The 22,854-nt window shown below is 44.9% G+C and overlaps 1 protein-coding gene across 2 annotated transcripts in view; it reads left to right on the top strand.

Moving 5' to 3' along the window:
- The window catches only part of tafa5a (TAFA chemokine like family member 5a), a 186,233-nt gene that overhangs the window by 66,944 nt on the left and 96,435 nt on the right, over nucleotides 1–22,854 (top strand). For both annotated transcript variants that reach the window (XM_074698551.1, XM_074698552.1), the window contains exon 2: nucleotides 22,451–22,600. In XM_074698551.1, the coding sequence (XP_074554652.1) occupies nucleotides 22,451–22,600 (150 nt within the window). The remainder of the gene's footprint in view (nucleotides 1–22,450; nucleotides 22,601–22,854) is intronic.

The raw sequence follows: 22,854 nt of genomic DNA, 5'->3' as shown, positions 1-22,854 counted from the left end.
AGTCTTGGGCCCTAAAGTCACACTATCAAAACCCTCAGACTCCTGGACTTTCATAACAAAACCAAGAACACCGACGTTTGCCTCAGTGAAGCAAAAACTCCTCATGGAGTTGGATGAGTATTAGGCCCCGTTTACATGACGCCGAAAACGGTCAATTCCGCAAACATTTTGTTGCATTTTGGCCTTCCGTTTAGATGAAACCACGTTGCGTTTTCAGTGAAAACGTAATCTTTTGAAAACGCTCCCCAGAGTGGAAAGATCTGAATCCACTCCTCCATCCAGCCTCATGTAAACACAGAGCGGAGCGTTTCAGGGTGAAACGCTGACGTCACCACATGCGCACTCGCAGTTTCAGGTGAAGGCTGCGCGCTCAGCCACATTTCCAGTTGAGCCATTCCGGTCCAGTAGGTGGCGGTAATGCGCGTCATGGTTGGATTGCCGGCTGTCTCACGCAACAAAATGGCAGAAAAAGAAAGAACAGAAGAAGTGACTTGTCCTCCTGGAGTCATATGAACGCTTTCACGCCGTCCTCATGTAAACGCGGGTGGCTTTTGGAAATGCAAAGGAAGAATCGTTGCGGGAGTCTCCGTGTAAACGGGGCCTTAGAAGCTGGACAGAAGCTCCTCACACTACAGTGGCCCAAAGGAAAGGCTGTATATATATATATATATATATATATACATATGTATACACACACACACACACACACACACACACACACACACACACACACACACTTAAGCCCAAAATTATTCATACCCCTGTCAAATATAAGGGATGCCTTATTTTTGGTGGTATTGTTTGGTGGTATAGGGTTTGTCACTACCATAGGCTTGGTGCGACTGTGAGGGTCGGGCCTCGCTGGCTATGACTTTGTCGGGGGATGGGTGATGCCGGCGGCTTACGAGGTGTGGCTGGGCTCTGGTGGCCACGGGTGGGGGCCTGGCGTGGGCCTCGCTGGGTCACGTGTCCCTCGGTGGACTGTGTGCTGGATCCTTCGGCTTGTTGTTCCCTGGGGGCCTCGGCATGGCGGGCTGCCTGTGGGGTGCTGTCCTGTGCGGGTGGCCCGGGGGCCTCTCCTGTCGCTTGGGCAGCGATCTCTGGCGCTTCTCATGGCCTCGGCTTTTCTGGCCTGGCTATGGTTCATGGCCCCCCCTCTGGGGGTGGGGGGTGGCTTAGGGCCGGGTGGTCGGGGAGGGCGGGTGCTATCTGCGGGGGAGCTGCCGGCCCTGGATGCTGTCTTTGGTGTCGGTGGGGAGGCGGGTCTATGCCCCCTTGGGTCCAGGGGCTGTCCCTGGGCCTGGTAGTTTGGGGACTGTGTGGGGGAGTATAGGGCTGTAAGAAACCAGGGACACCCCACCTTTCTGGTGTCCCTGGTTTCTTACAGCCTTTACTATATTGGCTTAAATTAGCCCAGCACTTGAACTGCTATCTCAAATCAACAACAGTAGACGTTTGTCCTCCCTTCCGTTTGTCTTGTCTCATCCTGTCTGTCATTATTTACCCTTCTTTCACACTGTGGTGTGACACAAAAAAAAAAAAAAAAATTGCCAAACAATTTCAGGCCCCAGTAGCAATGGTTAAAAGTATTATCCAAAAGTACAAAAAAATATCACACAGTCAAAAACAGCAAAGGATGTGGTCGTAAGTCTATAGTGTCACCTCTGCTTGCTAGAAAGATCAAGCAAGATGTTGAAAACAAGCCAAGGACTACAACCAGGACTTTCCTAAAGCAACTGAGTTCAAGTGGAGTGACTCTATCAAGGCAGACACTTCAGCGGGTACTGCACCAAAATGGCCTCTATGGACGTCGACCAAAAAATACTCCCCTGCTTCAACCAAAGCATGTGAAAGCTCATTTGACCTTTGCAAAGACTAACTTGAAAGAAGATGAAAGCTTCTGGTCATCTGTTCTGTGGTCAGATGAAACAAAAATCGAGCTTTTTGGGCACAGAGATGTGGCTTTCATCAGGAGGAAAAAGGGTGAAGCCTGCAAACCAAAAAACACAGTTCCTACCGTTGAATATGGAGGTGAAAGCATTATGCTGTGGGGCCGCTTCTCTGCAAATGGGCCTGGCAACTTGGTCAAAGTGGAAGGAATCATGAGGAAAGAGCAGTACATCAAGATTCTTGAAGAAAACCTCAAGCAGGCAGCAGAAAGCCTGAACCTGGGGGAGGGTTGGACCTATCAGCAGGACAATGATTCAAAGCATACGGCCAAGGCGGTAAAAAAAATGGTTCCAGGACAATGACATTAAAGTTATGAAGTGGCCAAATCAGAGTCCTGATTTAAACCCCATCAAGAACTATCAGGGTATCGTTCGTTCATTCCATATCCGTTTTAGAATCCAAAATCGGAAAACAGATAACGACTTCTTGTTCAATTTTTCGTTTTCATATCAAAAATCAGAAAACAAATAACAGTCTATTTTTCGCTGTTTTGATTTTGTTTTGAAATTAAAAATAGAATATGAGAGAATGGAATTATAATGGGATTTTTAATCTGTGTATGGTTCGTTCTTTCGTGTTCTGTTTCAAAACAAAATAATAATAAAAAAAAAAACAAACAAACAAAAAAAAAAACAGAATAACAGAAAAACAGAAAAACGTGCTTTTTCTGTCCTGGTTTTGAAAATGAAAAAAACAAAAATTATAAAAGATTGTGTCAAATCTGTTTGTGTGATATTTTGATATTAAATGTGAACTCTCTATAAAAAAAAAAAAAAAAAATAGACAAATAACTCACATTGAAGGTTTATACAGACATGTTCCCGAGCATTTTTTTTTATAAGTAACAGATCTCTGACGATCCACTACATCTTATCCGCGCGCATATGCGCATTCCCATGTGTTTCGATGAGACAGTCAGTGCACAGTCTGCTGCTGTCTGATCTGCTCTCAGATAAACCAAGAAACATCAGAGAAGATGATAAAGGTTTTTTTTCTCTCCCTCTTTTTCACCTGTTCTTTGAGCTATGACTCATTTCATGCGTAACGGCTTTGCGACTTAATTTATCTTCCGCATCGCTCTCTCATTAGTAAAGAGGCTGCATTTAGGAAAAACAGAATTAAAGTATACCAATAAGTTATTTTATAATGACTCACTTCATGCGTAACGGCTTTGTGCCTTTATTTCTCATCAGCAGCGATCTCTTATTGGTAAAGGAGCCGCCCTTGGGATCATAAGAAATAAAATATAGGCTATTATTACTTCAACACTGGCTCACTTACTGTGACATCAGGTGTGAAAACACCAGATTGTGTTATGATAACTTCTCCAACATTGCCCAGCATGTTTTTTGGTTTATTCGTGTTAATTAGCCCCTCTTCACTTCAGCCTTAAGACTCTTTCACCACCACAGAAGCACTTTGGTTAATCAGATGTGCGCTGATCAGTTTCATGACTTTGATCAGGGCTCTAAATTCATTTTTAAAACCAGGACAGAAAAAACAAGTTTTTCTGTTTTTCTGTTATTGTTTTTCCGTTTTGGTTTTAAAACAGAAAAACAAAAAAAAGTCTGTTTTTCGTTTTTCTTTTTTAGATTTAGTTTTAAAACAGAATAACAAAAGAACGAACCATACACAGATTAAAAATCCTGTTATAATTCCATTCTCTCATATTCTATTTTTAGTTTCAAAACAAAATCAAAACAGCGAAAAATTGACTGTTATTTGTTTTCTGATTTTTGATTGAAAACGAAAAATTGAATAACAAGTCGTTATCAGTTTTCCGATTTTGGATTCTAAAATGGATATGGAATGAATGAATGATACCCTGATAGAGAACCTATGGATGGAGCTCAAGAAACAGGTGACAGCATGGAAACCCTCAAACCTCAAAGATCTGGAATTATTTGCAAAGGAGGAATGGTCCAGAATTCCTGCTGATACTTGCATAAGCTTGTAAGCAATAATTTAAAATGTTTGGAGGCTGTGATAAAAAAATACGGGGTTTGCAATTGATTATGGAGACAGGGTATGAATAATTTTGGACAAAATGTTTTCACCCTGTTAAAGATGTTTATTTACACTTTATATCTTAAATAAATCAGTTATGGCTTCAGACTTTCTTGTCAATCAATCAATCAATCAATCTTTATTTATATAGCGCCAAATCATAACAAATGTTATTTCAAGACACTTTACAAAAAACATTTACAGGTCTAGGCCCGTAAATGTTAATAAAATTTTATTAGCAGAAACCCAACATCAAGACAAGATAAGGAGTCTTATCTTATCTTAATCCACCATGAGTACAGGACTTTGCAGCATTTAGCAAGTTACAATGGCAAGGAAAAACTTCCCTTTAACAGGCAGAAACCTCGGACAGAACCAGACTCATGTTAGACAGACATCTGTCTCGACTGTGTTGGGGTTAGAGAGAGACTGATAGAGGAGAGAGAGGTATAGAGAGAAAAGTATAGAGAGAAGGGGGGGTTGGCAGAGAAAGAGGGATACACTCTCACACACACACACACACACACACCCACACACACACACAGAAAGGGAGAGAGAGAGAAACAGACGCAGTCTGAAGTTTGGCGCTGTGGCGACAGTTAAGGAGAAACCAGCAGGCCATTCCCGGCAACAATCCAAAGCCGTAGCACCTGGTGTCTGACAGGAGCACAGCAGCAGGCTGTCTACTTCACCAATCCCCAGGAACCTACAACACAAACTCAGATCCTCCCAGAGAGGTGTATGGTCAGTAACTATAACAGGACAGTAAGACTTGAAGTTAGACTGACAGAAAAAGAGGGAAACAGGAGCCCTGTGTGTCAGTTCCCCCCAGCAGTCTAAACCTATAGCAGCATGACTAAGAGCTGGTTCAGATCTGATCTAGCTCTAACTGTAAGCTTTATCAAAAAGGAAAGTTTTAAGTCTACACTTTAAGGTTGAGACCGTGTCTGCTCCCCGGACCTCAACCGGTAAGTTATTCCAAAGAAGAGGAGCCTGATAACTAAAGGCTCGACCTCCCATACTACTTTTAGAGACCCCAGGTACAACAAGCAGACCTGCATGTTGAGAACGCAAAGACCTAGACGGATTATACGGAACGATTAAGTCTTTAAGAGCCGATGGCCCGATGCCATTAAAGGATAAGTTCAGTTTATACAGCTTTTACATTGTTTATAGAATGAAGAAGAACAAAATACTCACCCTGCAACAGAGGACTATCTTGGAGCGGACCATGATGGAATATGGGTGAAAAATTAGTTTTTGGACGATTAATGCAGTTTTAGGAGCGGCGCTGTCTATGCCCCTATGGATCCCATTATACGGACATCCGCTGCACGATTTTGGATCTAAATATCTCCCGAAGCACTGCTTGGATCAGGAAAGCCTTCTGGGTGAGTATTTTGTTCTATTTCATTCTATAAACAATGTGAAAGCTGTATAAACCGAACTTATCCTTTGTAAGTCAGAAGAAGAATTTTAAACTCAATCCTAGATTTTATAGGTAACCAGTGTAGAGACGCCAACACTGGAGAGATGTGCTCTCTCCTCCCAGTCCAAGTCAGTACCTGAGCGGCAGCATTCTGAACCAGCTGAAGAGTCCTTATAGACTTATTAGGACAGCCGGATCAAAGAGAGTTACAGTAGTCCAGCCTAGAAGAACGAAAGCATGGACCAGTTTCTCAGCATCGCTCTGAGTCAAGATGTGTCTAATTCTCTTGATACTGCGAAGATGAAAAAATGCCGTCCTTGAGACCTGTTGGAGTTAAAGGACAGGTGCTGATCCAAAAGAACTCTCAGGTTCCTGACAGTGGTGCTGGAAGCCAAGCTGTCGTCCGAGGCGGCGATGTTGTTCAAGAAACTTCTCTGAGATGTTTGGGTCCAAGAACAATGACTTCAGTCTTCTCTGAGTTCAGCAGTAAGAAGTTTCTGCTCATCCGGGACCTTACGTCTCTGAGGCATGCTTCAAGTTTAGATAAGCGGTTGGTTTCTTCAGGCTTCATTGACAAGTAAAGCTGAGTGTCATCTGCATAGCAGTGAAAGTTTATGGAGTGTTTCCTCAATATAGTGCCGAGAGGAAGCATATGCAAGATGAAAAGAATCGGTCCGATTATTATTATTTTTTTTTTAATCCGCTTCTAGCGGTAGCAGCAATGTTTGGCAGCTCTCTGTTATTTCTCTTTTTTTATGATATATTTTTATCTTTAATTGTTTTTTTTTTGCTTATTTTTGCTCAATACTGGATTTTTTTTTTGACAACAACTCATGGATATGTCTGTTGGAAGGAGAGTTTATTCAAGAGAGGAGCTTCTTGCACTACAATGGAGCAAATCTGGAGGTTATCACCCTATTCCTGCTGAGATAAAGAGGCCTTTCCGAGGATGTCGTGCTGGTGCAAAGTTAAAGGCCAGGAGATGGAGATATAAGCCCTTTCTTCCATCAGTCATCATGGGGAATGTCAACTCTCTGCCCAACAAAAAGGATGAACTGGAGATACCGGTGAAGACACAGAATGTATACCGTGAGTGCAGCCTCATGTGCTTTACTGAGACCTGGTTGAATCAAAACATCTCTGATTCCTGTGTGGATATACCGGCTTCACGCTGATACGTCTGGACAGAGACACCAAAGCTAGTGGCAAGTTAAAAGGAGGAGGACTGGCTTTATTCATCAATCGGAGATGGTGTAATCCTGATCATACTACAGTCAAAGTGAAAATGTGTTGTCCGGACATTGAACTGTTGGCAGTTGGTATGAGGCCATATTACCTTCCCAGAGAATTCAGTCATATAACAAACAATAGCAGCACCACTGGTGCAAAAAGTGCTGAAGAGGCGATTAAGGGAGGCTAAGGTGAAATATAAAAAGAACATTGAGAGAAAATTGCAAAATAATAACGTTCGCAAGCTGTGGAGGGAAATCAATAACATCTCTGGTTATAACACAAAGACAAGGCAGCCAATTGTGGGTGATGTTGAACGTGCTAATGAATTCAACCAGTTCTTCAACAAGTTTGACACAGCGACCACTTTCTCTTCTACTGCTGCTCCTTCTTCACATCTGTGTCTCTCCACCACTCCTGCTACATCCCCTCTTACACCTGTGCCTCTGCCACCGTCACCTGATTCAAATGATCAGCTCGTCATCAAGCTCTGCTCGAACCTGATAACGAGCCATTCATTTAAATCAGGTGTGTTGGAGTGGGGTTACATCTAAAACATGCAGGGCAGGGGTCCTCCAGGACCAGGGTTGGGTAACACTGGTATACACAGAAGAAAGTGGAGGCCATCATTCGTCACACTGATCACCCACTTCACCTCATCCTTGACCAGAGAAACAGCAGTAGTGGACGACTTACCTCTCTGCGCTGCAGGACTGAGAGATACAGAAGATTGTTCCTCTCTGCAGCCATTAGGGTTTATAGTGCTTTATCTTTGGAAGATGAGCCCAGTATTGTTTTTGTAAATTGAATAATCAATATTGTGTATATAATTAGTATTGTTATTGTTTTACCTTTGTTGCTTACTTTGTTTTTAATCTTCATTTTATTCCTTGTTCTTGTTGCCAAACTACATGAATTTCCCTTCGGGGATTAATGAAGTATCTTATCTATCTATCTATCTATCTATCTATCTATCTATCTATCTATCTATCTATCTATCTATCTATCTATCTATCTATCATCTATATATATATATATATATATATATATATATATATATATATATATATATATATATATATATATATATATATATATATATATATATGTGTGTGTGTGTGTGTGTGTGTGTGTGTGTGTGTGTGCGTGTGCGTGTGTGAGTGTGAGTGTAGTTATCTCATCGTTTGGCATCAACCTTTGGCTGTTGCCACCTTGTTGACTGGACTTTGAGGGTGACAGAAGAAAAACACCCAGATATTTTCAAATAGTTACGGCTGGTGGAACTTAACCCACGGTGCAGTGAAAAGTGACAAGCACAGCTTTCTGTGACTGATGGCCCTCAACTGTAACCACTCACCCACTTACTTCCTTGTATGACAGGTACCGTAGTGTAATGTGTGACATGTCTTGATTCACTGTTATTCCCGTGTTGGTCTCAGTGTATGTTTCCTAACAAGAACGTCTTCATTACGGTTCAAGATTAATTTAATGTGAGACATGCAGCTCACAAGGTGTCTTTTGGAAGCCCGTTGGACCTTCTCTGAGACACAGCTAAGGTAAGCTTGACCCTTGACCTGTTGGGGACCAGGCTTGTCAAGCTGGCTGACATACCATGGTTATCAGGCTACGCTAGCTCTAAGCCTTATTTGTGGAACTTAACTCTCACTAGAGTTAGCGAGGCTAACGGAAATAAGCCAGGCTTTGAGCTAAGCCAGCCTCGTGGAATGCCAGCCTCATGGAATAGCCCCCTGGGTCATGATCCCCTCTCTAGCCCACCCAGGTGAGCCTCCATACATGTCTTTGTATTAGGCCTGGGCGATGTATCGATTATATCGATTAATTTGAATTTTTCCTTGTGGACGATTTTAAAAAATGAAAAATTCGATATTTTTCTCCCCCGCTATTGCGCACCTTTTATCCCACAGCAAGCGCTGACTCCGTGTGTTTGCAGCGTGATTGAACAGTTCACTATCAAAACAACAGAAACCTAAATGTCATAAAAATGTTCTTGTGCGTCTTTGAGACCCAGCACCTTGACAGACACGTGTTCCTTATAGCCCGTATCAACAGCCCAAAGAGGTTAATATTACTAGACCTCTCGTCAGTAAACGTTCAAATCCCTTTCCTCCAATCCTCTGTTTTCTATCTGTCACTTTTCAAGAGTTTGATTAAGATCTTTGACTGACACATTTACAAAGCTGGGACCCTTAACGTTCACCTGCAGATTATTAATGATGTGATTGACGCACGTAAAACCTGCTGCTCTTCGAATTTATTACTCTGATCATTTTGAGATTTAGATAGTAAAGAAATATACATTGTTTTTTCTCAGAACACCCTCACTCTACCGAAGAAAAACCCTTCTTATGGTGATATGGACGTGATGGATCATGATTTGTGAAAGTAGACTGTGGGGAGGGAGACGGGATGACGATAGGCGATCCAATAGAGCGGCGTGCTGCTCGGACAGACATGACTGAAAAGTTGTTAAACTTTTACCTGGGGGAAAGCTGAGTCCCATCTTTCCCTGCAACTCTCTCTGTTCCACCAACTCCTCCATTCAGCATAAATCTGTCTGCTGACGAGCAGAGCAACATAATGCACCAGCATCGAGGTGCGCTCTGTCAAGCAGGGGCGGACCAGACTTTTTAGACTGGGGTGCCCCGACCAGGGCACTGACTTATGCAGGAAGGCATGAATTTTATGAGTCCACACTTGAATAAATAACATTAATTTTTACTTATTTGTTTGTATTAAAATTAAAAGATAAACAGGCTACAGCCTTAGAAAAATAAAAGTAGACAGGAACAAAGTGTTTTTTTTATTTAAATGATTTAAAAGTAGAATATAACTGAATTGTGCTGTAGTGCACTGAAACAGTACAGTACATGCTTTTTCTAGCAGTATTTTTAAAATCGAAATGTACAAAATGGTGCAGGTTTCACTGTGAATGTAAATAAGTCTGCCTCCTTTAAAACTACAAAGTGAAGTTATTGAAACATAAGAAGAGCTGAAACTTCAATTCCAAGAGTCAAATAGGGGTTACTTTTGTTAATGTTTTGACAAAATAAAAAAAAAAAAAAAACTGGTTTTGAGTTCTCTCTTTCATTTGTACTTAATGTTTTCTTCAAGAAGAAAAAAAAAAATTGTCAAAAAATCGAAAATCGATTTGAAAATGAAAAAAATCGGAGATTTTATTTTTAGGCCATATCGCCCAGCCCTACTTTGTATATAACGCAGGGACTCAGTGAGAGCGTGGATTTGGATGCAGAGCCAGTCCATTTCTTTTGCATGTGAAGAACGGACTCTGGGGAAATCTTTGTGGAGAACAAAAAGCTGTTTCCTGAACGGCTCAGTGTGCAATCCCAGCGTGAGTTCAGAGCACAGCATTTTAAAGACCAGGTAAAAAACAGCTCTCACACCTCCCACCAGGCCAGGAACCACATACTTTTTTATATCTGAGAGTTTGAGTCAGCAGAGCCAGTCTGGGGGACACTGATGGAGGGACTGAGACATGTTAGAAGGAACCCTGAGGATGAATCTGAAAATATGATAAAGAGGCTTTGGAGACAATTCAGGCCAGAAAGGAACAGAGGGGTTGAGCCTGGTCACTCTGCTTGGAGCCATGAATGAAGGAGCAATGATAGGAGAAGGAGGGACACAGTACAGGAGCATGTCAGTAACATCTGAAGGTATTAAGCCTTTTGCTTTGCCACATGAATACATCTTCAGGCTGAGCTTTAATCAGGTTGGAGGGCATCCATTCATACATTTACATGGAACATAAGCCCAGCCAAGCAGCTAATGACAGGAGCTGAGGACAGAACTGACAACAGAAGCTGAAGACAGAAGCTGAAAAAAGAAAGCTGACAACCGGAGCTGTCACGAGAAGCTGACACCAGGAGCCTACACATGGCACCTTTTACAGGAGCTGACGACAGTAGCTGGCACTAGGAGCTGACACCAAGAGCTGACGACAGGGGCTGACAGAAGGAGCTGACAACAGGAGCTGACAACAGGAGCCGACACCAAGAGCTGACAACAGGAGCTGACAACAGGAGCTGAAGACATAAGCTGACAACAGGAGCTGACATAAGGAGCCGACATCAGGAGCCCACATCAGGAGCCCGCTACAGGAGCTGACACCATGGGCTGACATGAGTAGCCTACACCTGGAGCCACATACAGGAGCTGTCACCAGAAGCTGACACCAGGAGCCTACACATGTAGCTGACACCAGGAGCTGACACCAGGTGCTAAAGACAAAAGCTGATGACAGGAGCTGACATCAGGAGCTGTCACCAGAAGCTGACACCAGGAGCCTTCACATGTAGCTGCTTACAGGAGCTGACACCAGGTGCTAAAGACAAAGGCTGAAGACAAAAGCTGACACCAGGAGCCTACACATGTAGCTGCTTACAGGAGCTGACACCAGGTGCAACAGACAAAAGCTGAAAACAGGAGCTTACAACCGGAGCTGTCACGAGAGGCTGACACCAGGAGCCTACACATGGCACCTTTTACAGGAGCTGACGACAGTAGCTGGCACTAGGAGCTGACACCAAGAGCTGACGACAGGGGCTGACAGAAGGAGCTGACAACAGGGGCTGACACCAAGAGCCGACGACAGTAGCTGATGTACAGCTAACACCAGGAGCCTACACATGGAGCCACTTACAGGAGCTGACACCAGCAGCTGACACCAGGAGCCTACACCTGAAGCCGCTTACAGGAGCCGACCCCAGCAGCTGACCCCAGCAGCTGACACCAGCAGCTGACACCAGGAGCCTACACAAGGAGCCACTTACAGGAGCTGACACCAGGAGCCGACACCAGGAGCCTAAACCATGAGCCAAAGACAAAAGCTGAAGACATAAGCTGACAACAGGAGCTGACATAAGGAGCCGACATCAGGAGCCCACATCAGGAGCCTGCTACAGGAGCTGACACCGTGGGCTTACATGAGTAGCCTACACCTGGAGCCACATACAGGAGCTGTCACCAGAAGCTGACACCAGGAGCCTACACATGTAGCTGACACCAGGAGCTGACACCAGGTGCTAAAGACAAAAGCTGATGACAGGAGCTGACATCAGGAGCTGTCACCAGAAGCTGACACCAGGAGCCTTCACATGTAGCTGCTTACAGGAGCTGACACCAGGTGCTAAAGACAAAGGCTGAAGACAAAAGCTGACACCAGGAGCCTACACATGTAGCTGCTTACAGGAGCTGACACCAGGTGCTACAGACAAAAGCTGAAAACAGGAGCTTACAACCGGAGCTGTCAAGAGAGGCTGACACCAGGAGCCTACACATGGCACCTTTTACAGGAGCTGACGACAGTAGCTGGCACTAGGAGCTGACACCAAGAGCTGACGACAGGGGCTGACAGAAGGAGCTGACAACAGGGGCTGACACCAAGAGCCGATGACAGTAGCTGATGTACAGCTAACACCAGGAGCCTACACATGGAGCCACTTACAGGAGCTGACACCAGCAGCTGACACCAGGAGCTGACACATGGAGCCACTTACAGGAGCTGACACCAGCAGCTGACACCAGGAGCCTACACCTGAAGCCGCTTACAGGAGCTGACCCCAGCAGCTGACCCCAGCAGCTGACACCAGCAGCTGACACCAGGAGCCTACACCTGAAGCCGCTTACAGGAGCTGACCCCAGCAGCTGACACCAGGAGCCTACACAAGGAGCCACTTACAGGAGCTGACACCAGGAGCCGACACCAGGAGCCTAAACCATGAGCCAAAGACAAAAGCTGAAGACATAAGCTGACAACAGGAGCTGACATAAGGAGCCGACATCAGGAGCCCACATCAGGAGCCTGCTACAGGAGCTGACACCGTGGGCTTACATGAGTAGCCTACACCTGGAGCCACATACAGGAGCTGTCACCAGAAGCTGACACCAGGAGCCTACACATGTAGCTGACACCAGGAGCTGACACCAGGTGCTAAAGACAAAAGCTGATGACAGGAGCTGACATCAGGAGCTGTCACCAGAAGCTGACACCAGGAGCCTTCACATGTAGCTGCTTACAGGAGCTGACACCAGGTGCTAAAGACAAAGGCTGAAGACAAAAGCTGACACCAGGAGCCTACACATGTAGCTGCTTACAGGAGCTGACACCAGGTGCTACAGACAAAAGCTGAAGACAGGAGCTGACACCAGGAGCCTACACATGTAGCTGCTTACAGCAGCTGACACCAGGTGCTAAAGACAAAGGCTGAAGACAGGAGCTGACATCAGGAACTGTCACCAGAAGCTGACACCAGGAGCCTACACATGGAGCCACTTACAGGAGCTGACACCAGGAGACGACACCAGGAGTTAACACCAGAAGCTGAAGACAAAAGCTGACAACAGGAAATTACATAAGGAGCTTAAGACAGGAGCTTAAGACAGGAGCTGATGACAGGGGCTGACGACAGGAACTGACGACAGGAACTGACGACAGGAGCTGACGACTGGAGCTGACGACTGGAGCTGATGACAGGAGCTGATGACAGGAGCTGATGACAGGAGCTGATGACAGGAGCTGACAACCAGAGCTGTCACCAGAAGCTGACACCAGGAGCCTACACATGGCGCCTTTTACAGGAGCTGACGACAGGAGCTGAAAACAGAAGCTGACAACCGGAGCTGTCACCAGAAGCTGACACCAGGAGCCTACACATGGCGCCTTTTACAGGAGCTGACGACAGGAGCTGACGACAGTAGCTGGCACTAGGAGCTGATGACAAGAACCAAAGACAGGAGCTGACACCAAGAGCTGACGACAGGAGCTGACAGAAGGAACTGACAACAGGAGCTGACAACAGGGGCTGACACCAAGAGCTGACGACAGTAGCTGATGTACAGCTGACACCAGGGGCCTACACATGGAGCCACTTACAGGAGCTGACACCAGCAGCTGACACCAGGAGCTGACACATGGAGCCACTTACAGGAGCTGACACCAGCAGCTGACACCAGCAGCTGACACCAGGAGCCTACACCTGAAGCCGCTTACAGGAGCTGACCCCAGCAGCTGACACCAGGAGCCTATACATGGAGCCACTTACAGGAGCTGACACCAGGAGCTGACATCAGGAGCCTAAACCATGAGCCAAAGACAAAAGCTGAAGACATAAGCTGAAAACAGGAGCTGACATAAGGAGCCGACATCAGGAGCCCACATCAGGAGCCTGCTACAGGAGCTGACACCATGGGCTGACATGAGTAGCCTACACCTGGAGCCACATACAGGAGCTGTCACCAGAAGCTGACACCAGGAGCCTACACATGTAGCTGACACCAGGAGCTGACACCAGGTGCTAAAGACAAAAGCTGATGACAGGAGCTGACATCAGGAGCTGTCACCAGAAGCTGACACCAGGAGCCTACACATGGAGCCACTTACAGGAGCTGACACCAGGAGACGACACCAGGAGCTAACACCAGAAGCTGAAGACAAAAGCTGACAACAGGAAACGACATAAGGAGCTTAAGACAGGAGCATAAGACAGGAGCTGATGACAGGGGCTGACGACAGGAACTGACGACAGGAGCTGACGACAGGAGCTGACGACTGGAGCTGATGACTGGAGCTGATGACAGGAGCTGATGACAGGAGCCGGCACCAGGAGCTGACGACAGGAGCTGCCACCAAGAGCTGACAGCAGGAGCTGACGACAGGAGCTGACTACAGGAGCTGACACCAAGAGCTGATGACAGGAGCTGAGGACAGGAGCTGACAACAGGAGCTGAAGACAGGAGCTTACACCAGGAGCTGACGACAGGAGCTGACTACAGGAGCAGATGACAGGAGCTGACACCAGGAGCTGATGACAGGAGCTGACACCAGGAGCTGATGACAGGAGCTGACGACAGGAGCTGACACCAGAAGCTGATGACAGGAGCTGACACCAGGAGCTGACGACAGGAGCTGACACCAGAAGCTGATGACAGGAGCTGACACCAGGAGCTGACACCAGGAGCTGACGACAGGAGCTGATACCAGGAGCTGATGAGGATGAAGATAACTCATCACACCTCAATAAGAGCTCTGGGTCCTTCTGTGGACACCTGCAGGCTAAGATTTCTCCCCTGTTCAGAGCCTGATCCGGGAAACAGGACCTTGCTGTTTCCAGTCTGAGGATTCTGGGCTCTGTGTTAGGACCCCTGACAAATGCTGATCGAGTTCTTTATTGACTTCAGGTATTTTTCAGACTGTTTTTACTCTACTTCCTCTCTGTGAGCAGTGTTTTTGCAGAGCCCTTAGGCCCACATAGAGGAAACTCTTCTTCTGTGGTGTCTTTGCGAACTTTGTTTTCTGCCTTCTCAGTTTGGCTCCTCTGTATTTAAGAGAGGCACAGTATGAGGTAACCTGGCTCCTCGGGTGGAGGTTCAGCCGTGGGGAAGCTTGGAGCGGTTTGTTTTTAAGAGAAGTAATGAGGTCGACTTCTGCTTTGCTGAGAGACTGAGACCACCTGGTCCTCAGCTTCTCTCTCACTCCTCGTGACAAGAATGAAGAACCACCAAATGCTTTCAGCTCAAAACAAGAGTTTTCTTCTACTTTTCAGGGATTTCCTTCTGACTGATCCACAGATACACCCTGAACTTGTAAACACAGAGAGCAGGGCTAGGTGTCCTGCTGGGTGAGAGCACATACTGAGTGGTTGAAGGAGAGTAGCAGATGCTTTGACTGAGTTCATGAGGAGGTTCAGACCTGTTAGTCTTTTATACCTGTACTCTGTAAGCTCTTCTCTTTAAATCAGGTGAGTGTCTCTGTTGAGCTTAGCAGCTGCTACGACATCATATTTAAAACTGTAAGACCTGTCAGGAGGATGAATCTGAGCTAAGATCAGACTGAGAGAGCAGAGATATTTCAGATTCAAAGTGAAATCACTCCCTGACTTCCAGTAACTGTTTCATTATCAGTCAGGTCAGGAAATATATATAATTTTGTTTATGATGTCATTTTTGTCTCACATTTGAGAAGTTGTCTAGGTTTTAGGGAAATATGCATTCATTAATCACCAAAAGCACTTTGCATGATATTGGATTTTTTTGCCAATGTCCAATATGCCGATATTTAACAACTCATTTTGCCGATACCAATATTTTTTCTGTGCACATAATTGCGGAGCTCATCGCCTGTCTTCTGTTTTGGAAGTAGCTTATTGTATTATGGCGCATAGTCTTATCACATTAGTTATGTAATATTCATTTCTTGTGCAAAATAGGAAAAATATATACTTGAAACTGTTTGTGTATTACGATTGCTTTCATATTCCCAAAGATAAATCCTACTTGAAAGCTAGATGATGCTGTCCCTGAGGAAATCATAGCAATACCCACCAGGGCAAATTTGGCCAATTTCGTTATTGACAGTCAGTAAACATGACCTCTGCTTACAGGGAACATGTGAGAAGTGCAACTGTACAGCAAATAAAAGTAAATTAAATTAAATGGTTTACTTTGGTAAAAAGTAAATGTGCCTAGTGGTCAGATACACGTACCTTGACTGCTGCTTGAATTCAAGTTTAACTTCAAACAAGAGCCAAATACGGGTCGACTCAATTTGAACTGTGCAAACAAAATCACAAAAACTTCAAAAAGTAGCTGCAGCTTCAGACCATTGTTTTATCGGCAGAATTCTGAGTGTTGACCGATATCCAATATTTTAGGCTTAAGCCATATATAGGCCAATACTGATAACGTGCCGACAATATCACACATCTTTATTTAAAAAAAAAAAAAAAAAATAGTAATGGTGTGCCCAACCAGTCCACTTTTGCTTTGTGGACTTGAAAAAGGCTTTTGATCGTGTACCCTAAGGTATCCTGTGGGGGGTGCTCTGGGAATATGGCGTAGATGACCCGTTGTTATGGGCTGTTCAGTCTCTGTATTCCCGGAGTGAGAGCTTGGTCTGTATTGCCAACAGTAAGTCAACAAACCAGTCAGGGTTGTCCTCTGTCACCGATCCTCTTCATTATTTATGGGCAGGACTTCTAGGCACAGTCAAGTGGAGGGAGTTAGGTTTGAGGGTCTCAGGATCCCATCTCTGCTTTTTGCAGATGTTCTGGTCTTATCAAACAGTGACCTCCAGCTTGCGTTGGGGCGGTTTGTAGCAGAGTGAAGAGGCCAAAATGAAGATCAGCACTTTCAAGTCTGAGGCCATGGTTCTCAGTTGGAAAAAGGTGTAATGTCCACTCCAGGTTGGGAGAGTCTTTGCCCCAAGTGGAGGAGTTCAAGTATCTCAGGGTCTTGTTCAGGAGTGAGGGGAAAATGGAGTGAGAGATTGACAGACAGATCGGGGTGGCATCGGCAGTGATGCTGACGCTATACCGGTCCATTGTAGTGAAAAGAGAGTTGAGCAGAGTTGAGCTCAATTTACCAGTCAGTCCGACCCTCACCTATGGCCCTGAGCTGTGCAAAGACCAAAAAAAAAAAAAAAAGATCGCGAATACAAGTGGCGAGAATAAGCTTTCTTCTCAGGGTGCGTGGGCTCAGCCTCAGAAATAGGGTTTGGATCTTGGTCTTCTGGGAGAGGCTTGCGGTAGAGCCACTGCTCCTCCACATTGAGAGGAGCCAGATGAGGTGGTTCAGGCATCTGGTGAGGATGCCTCCTGGATCAGTCATGTCCAGCTGGGAGGAGACCTCGGGGCAGACCCAGGACATGATGGATAGATAATATCTCTCAAATGGCCTGGAAACGCCTTGATATCCCCCCAGAAGAGCTGGTGGAAGTGGCCAGGGGCAGGGGTCATTGGTCTTCGCTGATGGCACTGCTGCCCCCGCAACCTGGACCTGTTGTGGTGGAAAATGAGATGAGTAACAGTTTAGGTGATATTCTCACTGCACCTTTCTGAAATGAAACAATGGTTTGAATGAAAGTGTGTGAGAACAGCTGTTTTCAAAGTGCCTAAATGTGAGGAAAGTTTTTACTATGTTGATGAGACAGAGCTCCTTAAAAGGTACATATCAAACAAACGTATGGTTAATGAGCCCCATCAGGTCAACGCAGAGCTGTGACGTAAACCAGCTCTGGGTCTCTGAGTCCCTGAGAAACGTTTAACAGCTGGAATACTCCAAATGCTTGCTTGACCTAACAGAAAAAAAATCAATGATTCCGTTGAGAAAGGTGATTATGGTGTTGGTATCTTTCTAGACCTCTCTATAGCATTTGATACCATTAAACTTGACATCTTCGTCCATAAACAACATCACTTTGGCATAAAAGGCCTAGCTCTAGACTGGTTTGTCAGTTATTTGTCTGGAAGAGACCAATATGTTCGTATATATAACCAAAAATCATCTAAGAAATCCGTCAATCATGGGGTTCCACAAGGTTCCATTTTAGGACCGCTCCTCTTTATTCTGTAAATAAATGACTCTGTTAATTCCTCGTGTGTATAACACAAAGTATTATTTGCTGATGACAGAAGTTTGTTTCTGTCTCACAAGAATCTGGGTGAACTAAAAAAAAAAAAAAAAAAATCATAAATGATGAGCTTGTGGAGATAGATGAGCAGTTCAAGTGCAATAAACTCTCTTTAAATCTTAACAAAACAAACTATATTGTCTTCCGTTCCCATAAAAAATCTGACATAAAACAAATCTCTTGTAAAATAAATGGTCAAAACATTCAAAGAACCAGCTCAACAAATTTTTTGGAGATTATTATTGATGAATTTCTTAATTTTATTTGTCAAATCAATATATATATATGTATATATATATATATATATATATATATATATATATATATATATATATATATATATATATATATATATATATATATATATATAGGTGTGTGTGTGTGTGTGTGTGTGTGTGTGTGTGTTGCTCTATTTTTCAAGGTAAGAGATTTACTTCTATTCTCAGCACTTCTCACCCTTTATAAAACTTTGTTCCAGCCTCATCTACACTGCTGTAGTATTATCTACATTCCTATCTTCCTGCCCCTGCATACCCATGCCACCAGGAACAAAAATTAAATCAGTGGGGGAAAAAAGGAAACTAAAATGTACCAGCTTCAGTATCATGTGCAGAGGGCCGCAGAAATGGAATGAGCTTGACAATTCACTGAAAATGTCACAATTCATCTTCATCTTTAAAAAATGACTGAAATCACATTTTCTGACAACGTATGATTATTTGAATAATTGTACCACTACACCTACTACACCTACCAAACTGATGCATCCACCAATCTGGGATCATCTGCCATGTGTTTGTTAAAGGGGACATATCATGCTGATCCCTGATGTAATACTGACATATAATATGATAAATTTGAAAGCAAGACCTTTCACCCCCTGAATTTTCAAAAAATGAGATATTGTATTTTTTCTGATACCCTAGAACAAGATTTGATGCCTCTGAAAATAGGTCATTGTCATTAGGTCGCAAGATTTCGACCTTCGTGACGACACAAGGATACTTTATTTTTATTGGAGTAATCTGATAAAGCAGCTCCTCCTCTGTGATGTCAGTTAGTCACACAACCGCCACCGAGGGATACACCCACCAAAAGCCCAGTATCCCCCCTCAGATGCTGGATGCAGGGACTCTGCTCTGCTGAGCAGCTCGGCTTTACATGGTGAATTAGCAGTTAAAACACTGTGGTTTTAGCAGACGTTGTAATACTTGTGAGACTGTGATATTTGCATGCTTGTTCTGACATGCACTGTGAACCTGGACCACAATAATGCTGTGGTAATAACATAGTGAGGAACTGACGGTAGAGGCGATCTTTAGACTACACTTTCAGCATGATGGATAAAACAGACAGAGAAAAGTGAAGGAGCAGGATGGAGCCCTGTTATAGAAATAGTTTATTGGTGAAGTCTGCCTATATTTCCACGTATAAACTATACATGTTACAGTACCGGTTTGACTCACCACACTGAAGCGTCCTGAGATGATATGTGTCGAGATGGATTTTCTTCCTCCTGAGCTGCAGAACCGTTCGGGTCTGACTCGGGGTCCAATACAAAAGGACGTATCCTACACTCTGCCATTTTATTAGTGCTATCAATGCCTTACGGTGAAGTTTTGGCAAACAGCAAACTCGCTCGGTCTGACCCATTCAATGTGGCGATTTTGTGAATACTGCCATGCTGCAAAAACCGCCCTCTGGCTCTACCCCCTCTGCCCCTCTGATAGAACTGACCAATCAGAGCACAAAGGGCTGTGGCGTTGCGAGGTTACGGGAGGTCATTCTGGAAACGGAGCGTTTCAACGAGATCTTCAGAATGGCCTAAAATGAGGATATTGAGAACGCTACTGTGGGGGCAATAAAGGATCTAAATGACTTGTACTGAGGGCAGAAATGCTTTACAGGCATCCTAGTCTGGCATAGTGAAAAGGAGAAACAAGCATGATATGTCCCCTTTAAGTCTATCTGAATGTTGATGTTTTTGTTGTATCTTGTTTGTAGAAAACTGGGCCCCTGCTAAAAGCTTTAAATAGCTTCTATGAGGTTACCAGGGCTTGACATTAACACCAGCCAACCCGCCAAATGCGGGTGAATTTCCGCTGTGGCTAGTAACACTGCCGCTCTTACTAGCCACTTTGGGGGGTTGAATTATTTAATTGTAGTTTTCTGAAACGGCATCTGAAATACTAAACTCATTGCAATATGAGAATATGACACTACAACTCCCATGAGCACTGCCTGTATGCAGTGTTTGCTTATTGGTCCATCCGCAAAGTCTTCAGCTGACGTAACTGCTGACAGGCGCTCTAACTTTCATCTACAGCCCCCGGCTCGCATACCGTGACAGCTCCCAGTGTTCAGCGCACCTGACATGATTTAGAAGTTCACTCGCTTCTTTTTTCCTCTTTCCTCTTTCCTCTCCTTCCAGAAAAAAGAAGACTTGAATACAAGGCAGCCAAATGACATCTTCAAATCACCACAACAATCAGACGTGAGAAACATTTCTTCGAGATGTATAGATTAGAGCTGAACCATTCCTCAAATAATTCGAGGTCCTTTATTACAAAAAAATAGATGAGGGGTTTTCTCCGCCTCGAGGAATTGTTTGATTTTAAAAAAGGATCAAAGAGTGGTATTTCAAATAGAGCTGACGCTATTTTTGTAGTGTTCACACCCCTCAAGCCACCTCTTTTTCAAGATAGCAACTAGCAACAAATCTAGCTTCTTTTCTGGGGTTTGGAGACTGATATGAAAGCATGAATTGATCTGCATCAGCTGCCTCTCAACGCGCCGTACGTGCTGAGCCCCTCCCCGATCCAAAATCACTCACAGGCCTTCACAGACTGCCCTCAGCAGTCTCTCAGCGCGGTCACACTGGCTATCTGAACTGTTTTCATGCACTCTTCAAAGTCCATTTTGTGTGACCAGTGTGACCACAAGACCAACGCCTCCTCTTTGGCACCTTTGGAGAGGTGGCTTTAGCGCGGCACACTTAATACACGTGCTCAAACGCAGACATCCAGTATGATCAATGACATACGATCACTGTGACCGCTTCTCTCAACAGTCATTTTAGACAATGGTGGGGGTTAGAGGGCTATGTCGCACCTAAATGACTTAATTCCCTTCCCCTAACATTATATAGGGGGGATGGCCCGCCTCCCCAACGGAGGCACCCGTTTTCCCGCACAGCGCCAGATCACAGCAAAAGTAATTTAGAGTTCCCTCTCTCATTAATCAGGTCAACACCTTGTTTTTTAATCTAACAGATTAAATAGCCTTATGTTGGTTATCTAATTCACCTGAAGTGATGTCGTTTGTCCACCGTTGGGTTCAATTTTCTCCTAGCAGAACTGCACCCTGTGCGAAAGAGCACGTGATCTTTAGTGCGCGGCAAAGTTTTGCTCCAACGTGTTCACAGACACACAAACACGTGCATGCATTCACGCAGACAAGCTCTTTCCGTATGGAGGACAAATAAACCACACCACCATAAGAAACATCTCCCAACGCTTTCTCTGTGAAGATACGAAACCGGACGGCAGATGGATCAGGTGTATAAAGTGTTTCAGAGCCTGTGGGCTCCTCAGAAAGTTAAACATGTCTCACATTAACCAAAGAGAGAGAACAGGAAGAGGAGATACACACACACACACACACACACACACACACACACACACACACACACACACACACACACACACACACCAAGTGAGGATGAGTCCTGGTGGAGCCCCATTAGCCTCAGTCTGACCCTCACTGCTCGGTTCATTAAGGGTTAGAAACTCAAGTCCAGGTTTAATCACAACCTCCATCCTCCTGCCAGTCACAATTAGACCTGATCAACCTGTGCTACACACACACACACACACACACACACACACACACACACACACACACACACACACACACACACACACACACACACACACACACACACTTCTTACAGGGGTTAATTTGTGAGATGCAAGGGCCCAGGCAAAAGGTAGAAGGTCAACTAATTGAATACATGGAGGAAGGGTGTGTGTCTGCTGCCATGTGTGTGTGTGTGTGTGTATGTGTGTGTGTTTGCGTGTGTATGCGTGTGTCTTCATTTGTTACAGCCCGGTTTAAACAGCCCGGTTCATTACAGCCTGGTTTCTGACTGACTGGTTTGTTACATCCTGGTTTCTGACTGACTCTTTTCTGACTGACTGGTTTGTTACATCCTGGTTTCTGACCGACTCTTTTCTGACTGACTGGTTTGTTACATCCTGGTTTCTGACTGACTCTTTTCTGACTGACTGGTTTGTTACATCCTGGTTTCTGACTGACTCTTTTCTGACTGACTGGTTTGTTTTGCCCTGTTTATGCTCCTGTCTCATTGACTGCTGCTCTGTCACTTCCAGGCCAACTGGCAGCAGGGACGTGTGAGATTGTGACGCTGGACAGGGACAGCAGCCAACCACGGCGGACCATCGCCAGGCAGACAGCCCGCTGTGCCTGTAAGAAGGGCCAGATCGCTGGGACTACAAGAGCCAGACCTGCCTGTGTGGACGGTAAGAGCGCGGAGATGTGGTTTTGTTTCCTCTAGGAGTAAGGGAAACCCAAAGAGGACCTGGTCTCCTTAATGTCAGACTGTAGCTCATGTTGGAGCAGGAGGATCCAGAGGGATAGACTCTGTCCCTTAGTGAGCATCAGGGTGCTGGTATTAGGTCCTGGTCTAAGGTGGAAACCCTCTAAGCTGGATCACAGACTGTCTCTAACATGTCAGCAGACTCTGAACTAATCCATTTAGAGTCACAGAGTCTTC

The sequence above is a fragment of the Halichoeres trimaculatus genome, unplaced genomic scaffold (genome assembly GCF_033239565.1).
Source record: "Halichoeres trimaculatus isolate MK-OKI-2021-1 unplaced genomic scaffold, fHalTri1.1 fHalTri1_scaffold_21, whole genome shotgun sequence".
NCBI lineage: Eukaryota > Metazoa > Chordata > Actinopteri > Labriformes > Labridae > Halichoeres > Halichoeres trimaculatus.
The sequence above is the reverse complement of the archived record's forward strand: the minus strand, read 5'-3'. Positions and strand labels throughout refer to the sequence as shown.